Source organism: Lotus japonicus, chromosome 2, assembly GCF_012489685.1.
Source record: "Lotus japonicus ecotype B-129 chromosome 2, LjGifu_v1.2".
Classification (NCBI taxonomy): Eukaryota; Viridiplantae; Streptophyta; class Magnoliopsida; order Fabales; family Fabaceae; genus Lotus; species Lotus japonicus.
Genome location: NC_080042.1, coordinates 81,246,049 through 81,260,602, shown reverse-complemented (window position 1 = coordinate 81,260,602; position 14,554 = coordinate 81,246,049). Strand labels below are relative to the sequence as shown.

The 14,554-nt window shown below is 34.7% G+C and overlaps 1 protein-coding gene across 1 annotated transcript; it reads right to left on the bottom strand.

Moving 5' to 3' along the window:
* Window positions 1-9,429: 9,429 nt before the first annotated feature.
* LOC130735766 (inactive poly [ADP-ribose] polymerase RCD1-like) lies at window positions 9,430-13,975 on the bottom strand. The gene is made up of 7 exons (XM_057587663.1): window positions 13,614-13,975; window positions 11,597-12,640; window positions 11,263-11,516; window positions 10,834-10,937; window positions 10,289-10,417; window positions 10,110-10,205; window positions 9,430-9,893 (listed from the first exon to the last, which is right to left on the bottom strand). Exons 2-7 carry the CDS (start codon window positions 12,487-12,489, stop codon window positions 9,846-9,848), a joined length of 1,524 nt encoding a protein of 507 aa, XP_057443646.1. The 5' UTR covers window positions 12,490-12,640; window positions 13,614-13,975; the 3' UTR covers window positions 9,430-9,845.
* Between the last annotated feature and the right edge of the window lie 579 nt (window positions 13,976-14,554).

Genomic DNA, 14,554 nt, shown 5'->3' with positions numbered 1-14,554 from the left:
CCTTATAAATAGGACCGGAGGGAGTATAAAAGGAAAAAAAAACCATCAACCCTACCTACTCCCGTTTTTGAAACGTTGCAATAAAATATTATTTTTTCCATTGAAAAGTTTAGAGAAAATTTTACACTAAATCGTACTCTTTTTTTTTTAAAGTATATCGTACTCCTTAAATGAAGGCACATTATCTTAAGTATTTCAAACATGCATTTATTGAATGTAAAATTTTCTGCAACTTTAATTTTAGTTTACTTGCATGATCTGAGCTAAAAGACATGGAGAAAGAGAGATTTTTTATTGGAAAAAGTTATACCTGAAATTCGCAAGAGAATAAAGAACAAAATGGCAATATATGGAAGTTGAAAAATAGAAAAGACAAAGGAAAGAAATTAACAAAAATTGACGCCAGCGACGTGTTAGGAAACAAGACGACGCATAATAAGGCGAGATTCTCGCGGGAGCCAAAGGCATCATTCTTTTCTTTCTTTTTCTTTTCCTTTCATTCAAGAGAGAGAGTGAGTTGAGATGAAATTTTGAAACATAACAAATAGCAACATATTCATAGGTAGAGAACAAAGAGGAGAGAGTGTTTATATCCTTCGCACGTGACTGTAGAAGTGACAAGTCAAAGAAAATAAAGTTAAAAAAAACAGTGTTGTGTATAATAAGAACTTTGAAGTAGTAGAATAATGAGTTTATTAAAGGGTCAAAGACATACACAAGAGGATAAAAGAGAGTGAAAACTGAATAGCAATAGTGAGTTGAGGTTGAGAGAATTGAATTGTGACAAAAATGAGAACGTACACAAAGAACGAGGCAAAATCAAAATGATTTTGCAATGGATTGCTTTATGATTGACGCTACTCTGACCACATGGCATTGCATTGCATTGCACCACCGCACTGTCGTTTTAGTAGCTGCTGCATCAGAGAGAGAGAGAGGGGATGATGCAGGTTTGTCCTTTCACATCTTCGGGCAGTGCGGGCAAGAGAGAGAGACAGAGAGAAGGTGACCGTACTTTGTTTTTGGGATAGTCCCCTCCCTCTCTTCTTCTATTCAAGCCCTAGTCTAGTCTTTGTCTGCTCAGCATTCAAGCCGGGCTACTCTACTTTATTCAGTTCTTGCTTCCACCTCCAAAAATTACTAATAATAATAAGACAAATTTTAAACTTCGAGAGTAGCTAGCAAGCTACTTGGAATGTTATAGACCATAGATGTGTTTAGCTTAATTTTAGTTTCATGGTAATTTTTTTTTTTGGATTGATTAATATGAGAATGAAATTTCTAAATCACCCCAGATAAATATGTGCTAAATCATTCTAGTCATAGATTTCTCAAAAATATTTTAACACTAGTACATAACGAGCTGGAAACTTCCTAAAATATAAGTCAAAGTATTACTAGGTCGCTAAGTTAATTAAAATGACCATATATTTATTTAGGATGACTTAAACAAACTATTTTCCTATTAAAGTTATATGAATTATTTAATTCAAGATAACATTTTCTATTTCTTACTTTTTAACTCTAAAATATGCTCAGGGCTGAGGTGTATTCAAGATTGTACCGGTAGGGGATGAAATGAAATATGAAAATGTCTACAAAATCTTTGGAGGGGGTCTAACTAAGAAAAAAGATACTCCCTTCATCCCCATATATGAAAATACTTATAGTTAATAGAAAAATTAAAATTTTTTGGGATGGCGCCTGATAACCCCTTTTAGATACACCTCTAACTCCTGAAGAGATGAAAATGTATGTTTATCACCTAGACAAAAATGGCTTCTATATATGTATAATGCATTTTTTTTGGGCAAAGTATAATGCATCTCATACATGCTTGAATAATCTAAAATTGGGCTTGGCTACCTAATTGACTTTTCTTGATTATCCATTTATTTTCATGCTAAAAAAACATAACCCAAACCCAATCCAAGTTTAACCACAAAAACTCTGACATGTTAGCTAAACCCAAACTAAAAGAACAAACATATACCATTTGTGGCCCATTTCTACGTCCGGTCCTTATGATCCTTTTCCTGAGGATCATTTTGCTCCATGGATTCGACTATAAAGCTACCCCTAAATCACGCCGCTAATCTCAAATAGAACCTTCATATAATAATTCTTACAAATTTGAAACTTCCATTGATGTGGAATTACTAACATGTCATTTATCCTAGGAATTAATAATCTTATGTAGTTAATAATTTCAATATTTTTAAAAAATTAAGGAGTGCTAGCTAGCGAGGTAGGGGTGTTTGGGGGATTGAGATGAATTAATGGTGGTGGTATTCCTGAAAGAAAGTTAACTAAGGGGTGGGTGGTGACGAAAGTTGTCAGGAGGAGGAGACAGTGTCAGTATGACTTTATCTTTATCCGAAAGACTCTGAACTTGTGAATCATTCATTCATAATTACTTCCTTTTGGCCATTGCAGCAGCAAGATGTGACGTTTGCTCAAACATTTTATTTTCATCTCTGTTGTGCGTCCACAACAGTCACAAGAATGCTGCTTTGCCCATGTAATATATAGCAATCTATACTTTCTCTCTATCTATGTATTTTAATACTATATACTACATACACACATGCACATGTGGACCACTCTTTAAACCCTAAGCTGACCCATCCATGAGAATTACAAGTGAGATTTCAAAGACATGGCTTTATGGTGGGGTGTGGTGTGTGGACCATCCAAAAATTAGGCCCATGATCCATGTTGATGATACTATGTCATATCTCTTGTTTATTAAACTCAGTCCTTTACATTTTGCTCTTTCTTTTTTAATGAGTTTTTGATCTTCTTCAAGTCTTAATATGCACTCTGCACTATGTTGTATAAGAAATTGATAGAATTCCGTATGGTATAGCTACATGCCGGAAAATTAATAAAATTGGTCTGCACTGCAGTGCCACCGTTGACGTATAATTAATGAGTGCATGCAATATGCCAATAATGCAATTTGCCATTAATTAAAAACAGACGTACGTGCGTGCGTGACAGCCATTTATTTAATCAACATAAAATATAGTAATTGAGCTGTTGTCTAGAATGATGCATAGGGGAAATATCCCCACTTATCAGATGGGAATATATATGTTTTCGTTAGAGAAGTTAATACTGATCACACAATCATAGTGGATATGATTTGCTGTTCAAAAAAAAAATAATGGATATAATTTATTTAAATAAAATAAGATTTATCACTTATGTACATGGTTTTGTAACATTTTGTGACAGACTTTCCCTACTCATGCATCTATTTCTTTTTTTTTTTAATTGAGTTAAAGTCTCCTTATACTTATAATTCAATAATATTTGACTTATAAAAAAATCGACATAGACCAAGATAGCTTAACTGACTGATGTAAACTTTGCCTATACGGTCATTTAATTGATTTCGTCACATTAAAAAAATTATTTTAATTAAAATTTAAAAGGAAAGTTAATTATTTCTCATATGTGACATGCTATGATTGACTCTGTTTTTTCTGGCTAGTATTGGGTTTCTTGATTGGTTTTTGGCGGGCTATGAGGGCTTATTGCAGACTTTGTTGGGCTTTGTAGTCGCTTTTGGCCTTTTTAGGTTGGCTTGTATAGGTTTTAGGCATTTTTTGGTCTCTCTTGGGTGCTTCTAACTTTTAATCCCCTTTTAGAAAAGTGTATATCATCACTATTTTCTTTTTTTTTGGTTACAGATGAGGGGAAGAAAAGACCCCGAGCCTAAACTAGATTAGCACCAACAACTGGGTTGAGACTAGAATTAAAATCCTGCAATAAGAGAGAATGGCACTCCCCAAAAGGAGAATCAAACCAGTGAATCTCGAACTGTAGCTGAAGGCCAAACTTGGCAATATAGTCCGCGAGAGAATTGGACTCCCTATAAGTGTGCTGGAATACAAGAGCTCCGTGCACATTCTTCATGTTAATTATCTCAAGGATAATTTGAGCATAATGGTGGTCTCTCACATCTTGTGAATGCAACAGCTCAATTACCTCCATAGAATCAGACTCAATGACCACTCTAGGGAGATCCAAACCCATGGTTGATTCAACTGCCATTTTGACCGCCAACAACTCAGTGAGAAAGACATTTGCTGAGGCTAACTTACCCAAATTACAGCAGAAACCTCGAATCCAAACACCATGAGAGTCGCGAAGCACTCCCCCGCAGCTAGCATCGAAGGAGTCGCTTAACGCACCGTCTACGTTTACTTTAATCCAACCTGCATCTGGTATAAACCACCCCATAGTCCTTCTATTAACTGGTAAGTCATCAAATACTCCACGATGGTGCCCTTGCATGGTGCGGACGAGCGGCCTTACTAACGGATTATCCACGGTAGAATATTCCAGACCAAGAGATCGCAGCAACGACCAAATCCGGGAAGAACTGAACGGTGTGCTGCTGAACACAAAGTCATTTCTCATGCGCCAAATGGTAGCTAGGGCTGAGGTAAAAAACCGAGGCCAATCCAAGCCCGGCCTGCCATGAAAATGTCCATTAATATTGGCGAAAAGCCAATCTTCCCAGTCTGTATGGAAGAAAGAGTTATGAGGACCCTGTAACGCTGCACACCAGAACTCATGTATGACATGGCAATCACGAAAAAGATGGATGTAGTCCTCTGAATAGGACCTGCATAGAGGACAGAGGTCACAAGTGGTCATATGACGCCTAACCCACACAATGTTAGTTAGGACACCGTTATTACAGAGCTTCCAAAGGAAGACCCTTATACGCTGCGACCCTTTGATACGCCAGACCACCTTCCAGAAAGATTCAACATGTCGTTGGGGTTGATGGCAGTTAATCAGTTCATAGGCAGACTTAGTGGAGAAGATGGCAGAAGGAGTCCCCGCCCACATACACTCATCCCTGTTGGGCTGCGGCTGAAGGGAGTGAAACAAGGTTATTTCTTGAACAATTTATGGGGGAAGCAGAGAGTTAAAACTAGAAACCTTCCAGCCCCTGTACAGGTCATAAAATTCAGAGAGGGGTAAATCACCATCAGAGTGCGGGATAGGAGAGGTTGCTAAGCTTTGCAAGGTATGCCCAGACATAATCCATGGGTCTTTCCAAAAACGAATACTAGTGTCATCACCGACCCGCCAGCAAGTCCCAGTAATGAGGCGATCCCAAGTTGAGCGAATACCCCGCCAAGCAAGAGATTCTCTACTGCACTTCTTGATCACAGGAAGAGTACTAGTACCACAACCATATTTCCCACGAATTACACGAACCCATAAGGAATTAGGTTGATTAATAAGGCCCCATCCTAGCTTCATAATGAGAGCCTCATTAGAGTCAGCCGCACGACGAAAACCAAGGCCACCTTGCATTTTAGAGCTACAAATGACATCCCAGCTCACTAAGCTAGGTCTTCTAGACTCACTTTCTGAACCCCATATGAATTTCCTCTGAAGTTGATCTAGTTTTTCACAAACTCCCTTTGGAATCAACATCGTTTGCATGCAATACGTAGGTAACGCCGCCACCACTGATTTAGCCAGGGTGATTCTACCAGCAAGGCTTAGCGTAGATGCTTTCCAAGAAGAGAACCTCTGTTGAGCTTTATCCAGAATAAAATCATCACTATTTTCTAATCTTTATATTAGTACAAATTTTACTTTCAAAAAAAACCAAAAAAGAAATATTAGGAAAATATGATTAGACATCTATAAATCCGTGTAAAACTATTTTAGATTTATCTTTCCTGACCAGTGGAAAGTCTCCAATATAACTAATGAAAAAATTTACAATAATACTCTTATAGTAACTACGTACTCTATCTATGGAAATAATAATAAATGTCAAACCATGGGGCATGGACGTGCTTAGGAAGTGATTTTTTGTTTTGGTCAAAGTGCTTAGGAAGTGATGATTAGCCCAAGTTAATGATGACAAGAGCAAAAGGATGGACATAAAGGACAATCCAAATAACCCATCAAGCCCACCTCAGGAATAGTGAAAGGCCCAACAAGTTGTAGCTTTAAATTTGTAGGAACTTTTCAATTGATTTAAAACTGTTGACCAAAAAAAAAATGTTTTAAAACAAAAACTAGACTTTTGAAAAGCTATGATCAGGAGTGCCAAAAAATATATATTAGGATGTAAAACTCAATTTCTACTTATGTGAGCAAATATTATTTTAAATACTTACAAATTATCATTTCATTATTTTCTTACAATAAGTACTTTGTTTTCAAATATATTTGCAGTTTCAAAAATTTGGACAGGGGTTTGTAAAGCTCTGTTTTGAGTTGGACAGGGGTAGTTTCTTGAGGCTTTGGCTTTTTGGATTGTTGGGATTTATTTGGTTGGGTGGGTTGCAGGTTTTTTGTTAGTCATTAGCTGATTGTATATCTTTCTTTCTCTCTTGGTTAGCCACTTGCTTTGAGTTTTTCCCTCTTGCATTTAGCTCCTTTGTAAATGGTTGAAGTACCCTTTGTATTTATCTTCTATACATTTTTTGGCTTACCAAAAAAATTCTTAGAAATTTGAAGCAGGGATGTCTACTGCAGCAATTCACAAGCTGCAAGACAACAATACTTCAAAGCCTGCAACACAAGGACCAAAACCAAACATTTGGAAAACCCCCAGCATGAGCTTATAAATTGCCCCTTTTTTGAAGACAGATACAAACATAAAATTAAAGAAAGCCAATTGTTCAATCTTAACCATATTAACTTCAAAAGCCATCATTCCTAAAAGCCCAAAGGTAATATATAACCCGATTCCCTTCCTGCAATATGATGGGACTCCCAAGAGGTACCTATGAAGATCACTTGCTGTGGCCTGATGATCGAGTCCAGCAAACAAAAAACAGCAACATGAGAAGTACACCCCTGCTTGTCAATTGCCCAGTGAAATTCTGCACCTAATTACTTTACTGATATATACAAGAACAATTACAGACCTTGAAGACACAGGGAAGGATCTGTGACCACCATTCATAAAAAAAAGTATCTAAAATTCTGCTGCTTGGCATAAAGCCACATATCCAGGACCTGATCTAATAAGACTTTCCAAGTATCTATTATTACATTTGATGGTGCTGTGATCTGCCACAGTTTATTAAAAATATGGTCGTTGGCTTCCAAATTGCTACCCCTGCTGAAATGAATATGTAGAGCTGATAGTGTAAGAGCCTTCCTTTTCTGAGAGTCACACCTATCAGTCACCAACCCCTTCCCTCGGATAGAACACATTAAGGACCCGAAGCAGGTCCTCCAAGAGGCCTTTTTCTCTATCCAGCAAATTTCTCCTTCACCTAAATTCCTAATTCCAAATTCCATTTGACCAAGACCCCATTTCCAGCCCACAACAGTTCTTCTATAAGTTGATTGATTAAAGAGCCTGGGTTCACTGATAGTATCAAACCAGCTCCCATTTTCCTCATCAAAGCAAACATTTTGCACATCATTCCACCATACCGATGCTTTAGAGGAATGACCTTGATTGTATTTAGCATTGAGAATCTTACACCACAAACTATTTTTTCATGCAGAGCCGATCCATCTCCATTTACCTAATAACTCTTTGTTACAAAACCCCCAATTCTTCAATCCCAACCCTCCCTCTGCTTTTGGTTTGCACAACTTTCCTAACTTACCCATGCAATTTTAATTTTGTATCTCCTTCAGAGCCACCCCATAGAAAGTATGTCATAATTTTCCTACTGTCATTAATCACAGAACATATATGATGCCAAAATCACCATGAGCTGTTCATTGATTCTAGAACCGTAGAAGGCACTAGTGCATAATTTTAGAGTTCTTAGATTTTAGTGTCTACAGTTCATCCAACAGTAATTGCAATTCATCAATTTATGCCTTTAATCACTTTATAGCAGTTGCATCAACTATATTGCTTTAAGAAGGAAATTCCCTATATGGAGGGCAAAAGTAAGTCCTTGAGAGAACATTTCTTCTTGGTCATGGAATATATCCCTAAGAAGGAAATTGTTAATTTGAGAGATTGATCAATTCAATTCCTTACTGGATCTGATTAATCATGTGGTTCCAGCGATAGAGAATGTAGATAAGTTGGTCTTTTGCTTTGATAAAGTTGGTCACTTACTGTTTGGTGTTGTAACAAAGTATTTGGTGATAGTGGCTGGCATGTCCCAAAATGGCTAGCTAATTATACCTCCTATAAAGTTATTCATGTGGATGACCAGATTTAATAAAATAAACAGAATTTCATGTTATGAGAAATGACTTTGGAAGATGGAGAGATTTGCTCAATGTGTGGAGAGGAAGCAAAATTCATCGAACACTTGCTACTTCATGGGTCACTTCTCATGCTCATACTACCTTCTTTGAAAATTTAGTATTAATTAGTAGATTTGATGTATATGTACCTTCGGTTGTATATTGTAAACTTTTGATTCTTTATTTCTTGCATAGCAAGTTAAGCATTTTTACCCTTTTAACTATTTCATGCCCTTCTAAGTTCTAATCATAATAGTTTGTCATCAATTAAATTTTAATGAGACAGAGTTTACAATTTCACTGTTGTATGTAATTCTCTCAATATCGTAATCTAGATGGATTTGGATCCTCTCCATCCAACTTCTCTCCATCCCCTCTTCATCCAAATCTGAGCCATCGATTTTAAATTTTAAAGGTGAGGATTAATTCATGTTTTGTCTCTCTTCTTAAATTGATTCAAGCCTTTAAATACAATTCATTTTTTTTCTCTCTTCTTAAATTGATTCAAGCCTTTAAATTTCAAAATCAATGGCTCAGATTTGGATGGAGAGAGGATGGAGGGAACATGGATGGAGAGGATCCAAACCCAATCTAGATTTGATTTTAACATATGTTATGTTTGACTTTCTAAAATATTATGAAATTCAGATTTCTAGAATTGGAACAGAATCATTGCTAGATATTGTGAAAGGTCATCATTTGCCGGTGGTGTAGGAGTAGTGAATCTATTAAGTTCTGCACAATTCTAAGCAATTTCAGAAACTAAATGTATATATAGGAAAACATTAGTTAATTGTACCTAGTTTTCCTACTCTCTTGTATCCGATAAAGTTTTAAAACAACCACGTGAAAATGAGGTAACTGAATTGCATCACAAACGAGCAAGGATTTTTGCTGTTGTTATTGAGGATTTACTAGCAAAATGAATGAAAAATGCTCGAAATGCAAAAGCCATAAATTATTTGCTGATTGCCACTCTTTTTCTTCCTCTTAGTTTTTTTTTAAAGCTGAAACAAAATTTTATTAAGATTCTTCATAAAGTACAAGTCAAGAATTCACCCCACAACATGCAGCAACAGAACCCAGAATTATGGCCATAATGACGTAGGTTCAAATGCAGTCAAGAACAATGGCGACTTATTTTATACTTTTCGCCTTGTTTCTGATGCAAAGTATAGCAACATCATCAAGTTTTTCGTAAATGTCCTTTACTCCTTTAGTTTCATTTTTTTTAATTTGATGATTGAAGTCCATAGCTTCTTTGGATGTTTCACACCAACATCGAGTATATTTATTCCATCGAAGATAGTGTGAACAATGCCTTAGTGGCACTATAGAAATTCATGTTGGAGGCCTTCATATATATACGAATTTCAACATACATCCTGCAAAGTTCAGTGGAAATGCGCTCATTTTTTAAGATAATTAAAACCACAAACGGATTTTATTATAAAAAGTCTAACATATGAGATACGTAAAACAAATTCTACTTAAGTTCTAGGTAGAAATAAATGACAAAAAGTAATGGAAAACTGTTTTTTTAAGAGCAAACAATATCAAAACTTAATTTTAACTATTAAATAAAAAGTCGACAATAGTTCTTCGGCTCCTCATAGATAGCTATAGTCTTAACCTTCGTTCTGGTTTGAGTCTTCCAATTCACCTTTTGATGGTATCTGGAAGAAATCAGTTAAACATATTTAAGAGGCATAACCCCATAATAGAAGACTGCAAATAAGATATCACAATTTATTTCTTAAAGAAATGAAACTTATGGCCTATTATAATTAACTAGTATTTCGCGTGAAAGGTATAACTGCAGGAGAAGACAATGCACAAGCACAATAATTCTTATTCAAATTATTTATGGAAAAAGAAAAGAAATTTTGTACCCGAAATTGAAGACTTGTTATTGTAGCTCTTAGCAGAGTATCTCCAACTATCAACCGCAGCTCCTTCACGAAACCATCACGGGAAATTTGCTTTGTCTGAACAAGAACGACTGATATATTAGAGACATTTCTTTCATCAATGAAGATAAACATGGAAGATTTGTAGCTATTGTACATACCTTGTATAGTTTATAATGTGCATTAAGACTCATATCACTAGGAGCAACCTTATCATTGATAGCAACAACAAGCATAGAAAAAGGCAGCCAAGGGGATTTCGGAATTTTTGGGGTATTAGCAACTATTCCCTGAGGTATTCCACCATAAAAAATTATTCAAATAGGCATTGAAGCTAAATGAATATGTCTATAATTGGGTACATTTATATACAAGGTGAAAATGTGAAAGCTTTCTTTAATGAAACATTAGTTAAAAATTTATATTAACATCGCCTTTAAGATATAAAGCTTGGAAAAACAAAAGATCGAAAACTCATATTAAGTAATTTACGAAACATGAAGGGGTGCTTTAGGAGGCTTTAGTTTAAAGCTGATCCTATATAGTTTTTCCCCTGTTTCCTCTGTTTTTGTACCACTCTTCTGTTTGTGGCTTTTGTTTTACTTTCACTTATCTCATTTCTTTCTTTGTACCATAGGTGGCACCCTTGTGCCTTTTATTAACTTATCAATATGGCTTATGCAAAAAAAAAAATCAATTAACTTACATTATCTACCGAAGAGGCTACCTGTAATAGGTCACTAGCCAAGTTGTCCCCAGAATAATTAGTACCAAAGTCATTAATCTCTCCCACATTTCCACAAAAATGACCTGTAACAAAACACCATGTATTAGTGATCAAGAAGAATCCTTTTCTAAAAAGGAATAACATTATATAGCTTAGAAGGTGCATAATGAAACCATCAATTCTTGAATATAAGAAAGTTCAACCACAAGAGTTACAACTTATGGATGACACCCTATTTCCAAATACAAAATTTTTGTAGAACTTTTTCATCTAAATAGAAATAATGAATTATAAATATCAATTAGTTTACCTTTAATCAAAACACAGAGTACAATATCAAAATGTACAACTTAAACATATGTCAATTGCAAACACATACAAAAAAATTGAAGGTACGATGTAAATTACCTTCAACATCCCTAGAAACCTTGAAACTAATAACAAATTCGGGATAGATGTGAGTGTTTATATTCACATTCCATATTATATAGTATCTTGGGCATTGGATGTCATCCACTCCATTATCATATTTAGAGTTGCTAGGTTGAAATTGACCAGTGTTGGTGTTAATGCTAGGACGAAGAATTTCCATGTTCCCCATTATTAAGCGACAAAGGATTAAGTGTCGAACACCATTTTCATCAATATCACAATAGCGAGCACTGTAGATATAGAAAAAATGAATCTTATTGTTAGTATGTAAAATATGTTATATCTCAAAGTTGATCATAAGAAAGCTAACCTAGCATAAGGGCAAGTAACAGCTGCAAGTTGAACACCAACGCCATATGCGTATTTGCTTGCACATAGTGCGCAATGCCCAAGTCCATACCCCACCATTGTAGATAATTCTCCTTTTAAAAATGGAAGCCAAGCATATCGAACATTAGCATCCCCATGGAATTCTTTTGTAATTTTAGCTTGAGTCCGGAACAACTCCAACCGTGCTTGCATTGATGCCCCTGAGCAACGGTATGCCTCCACTATCTCTAAATCAGTATTTCCAAAACTACTCATTCCATCAAGGAACATTTTTTGTACATAATCCAAATCCAAATTTCCTTGTATAGATTTAGTGTAAGGAGCTAAACCTACTTTATTCTGCAAGATAGGTTCACCACCATTTCCACAATCCAACTTGATCATCCTATTTTCAAATTCTATTGGAGTATCCTTAACTATCGCATTGGACTCCCCTTTACATTTCCTCAACTTAGATTCAACAACCCCGTTCGCTTTGATTTCAATACATATTTTCATACCCTCATGTTCACATTTGTATGATTTGCCATCATAAGAAGCATAATCTTCAGGGAAAAAACATCCCCCTACCTCATTAATCCATGCTATGGGCTGTCGCAAACTAGTTTTTAAGTCTACCTGACACTTGTGTAAAAAATCTAGCATAAGTTCACAACCATTTAACCTTATTTCCACAGCTGCCTTTTTTATGTCAAAATCATTCTTAACCAAGTTAACAACATCTTTAGAGTAATCCAACCATTCACTATAATTGTACAACATCACGCGTTCTGGTCTTTCACTCTTCCTATAGTTTAAATAATACCTATGAAATGATTGTCCACTATGAGGACAAACAATTGACCTTTTTCTTTCATAATATTTCAATCTCATTTTTTTTGATAACTCTGCCTGTGGGCGGTGCGAGTGATGGTTGTTGATAAATCATTAGTCGCGAAGTTCGCTTTAGATGTGCAACACAACCAACAACCTACTTTTGCGTAAGTTTAGCTCTAGCTTCCCTTTCAATATATTAGATGAGTATCTGTAAAACACAAATATAAAAAACTCATATGTAAGCCAAATAAAACCTTATAAGGTCGTGTATAATTTTGACATAATAGATAATAAAAGAAGTTAATAAATAAAATGTACTCCTGATTCCTGTATGACAAAACAAGTAATCTGAAACACTTGCATAGATAAAATATTGCAAAAACACCATCTCTAGAAAGGGTTGAAAAAACATGATGTGTAACTTATTAAATATTTAAGTAGTTAATAGCATCCAAGTTGTACCGTTTGGTCATATTTGATGTGGATTGGATAAAATATAATATAAATGATGAGAAAGCAATGAAATTTTTCTTGGAATAAAAAAACACATATAATATATTTTAAAACTGATTTTTTTTAACGTAGTCATTTGGATTTTTTTTTTTTTATAAATGAGTACTAATCCCCTTTACACCGCAAAACTTATTGTGTTTATGTTTGTTTTATAGATAAATGTTAGTGGTTAGTAATTATAAATGCTTATCCTCAGAGTTCGAACCCTGAACCTCAATCTTCAATACCTATTTCTACCCTCAGCTCAACCAAGTGAGCTACCTCCCAAGAAAATAACAACGCCCATAACCTACTAGTAAGATGGAAAGAAATGATTACGAGAAAGTCATCGTTATTATGAGCATTTTGTAATTTTTTATTTAAAAATCATATTATAGCGCTGCCCAACCTAAGCCAAAGATACCCTTAAAAATTGAAACACACTATATACACACACTTTGTAATTTTGTATCAACATCGCTTTCAATAGCTAAATCGGCATGGATGAAATGTCAAAAAAACATTCAAACAAAAGAGAAACATCAGAAAATGACTCACATTTGGTGAACTCAAGCCTCAAATTGAAAAATGAAATATACATGAAATTTTTACAAAACACCGAAAATCACTCAAATGCTGAAATGGAAAAAGCATGGAATGAAAATCTTGAGAAGGCTTCCGAATTATACCTGAGCTGCCTCGAAACACTGAACACACATAATAAACCTTGACAAGCTAGCTAGACACCACTTATTATCTCTCTTTCAGAAACTACTTTGAAGCTATGCATCAAGGGAGAGTGAAGGTCCTATTTATAAGAAAATTTGTGAGAAGCGGACGTCGCAAATCAATAGATAAGGAAGCACCGAGCCTGAAATGGAAGATAATTGATGGAGGGTGTTTTAAAAGGAAGATGTTGATGGAGTCTGTTAATCCTCCCTAGTACCTCTTTTCCAAGCAAGCCCAGGCCAGACAGATGATGTGGCGTGACTCACTTTTCATCAGATTCTTATCCTTTTTTTTAACGAAATTACCTTATTTTCTTGTCTTATTCGGAAATGTAATTTTGAGAGTTTTCATTGTTATTAAATTAAATATAATTTAAATATTTATTGCTACAGCTATTATTTTGAAGTAATAGAGATTAATTATATCATTTTTATTACACCAAATCTAAGTTTTTTTCTATAAACACCAAATTTAAATTGTTAAATTTAATTTTTTTAACAATATATTATTTAAAAGTAAATATAGCGTATTTATTTTTAATATTCTAATTTCAAAATTAAATTATAATCTAAATGAATCCAAATTCCCAAATATATCTAGTTTCAAATTAGACACACACACACACACACACACACACACACACACACATATATATTCATTTCAAAAAAAATTAGACATATATATTATTTCTAAATGTTTAAAAGGAAACTATTTCTAATTTAAATTATACTTTAATTGAAATTAATTATTTCTAATCTGAGGATTATTTCTCATTTAAAAGTAAATACTTATGTCACTTTATAGTTAAATAATGACTTTGACTATAATTTAATTCAAACTAATTATTTTCAAATATATATGTTTTAAATTACATATATATATATATGGATTATTTCTTATT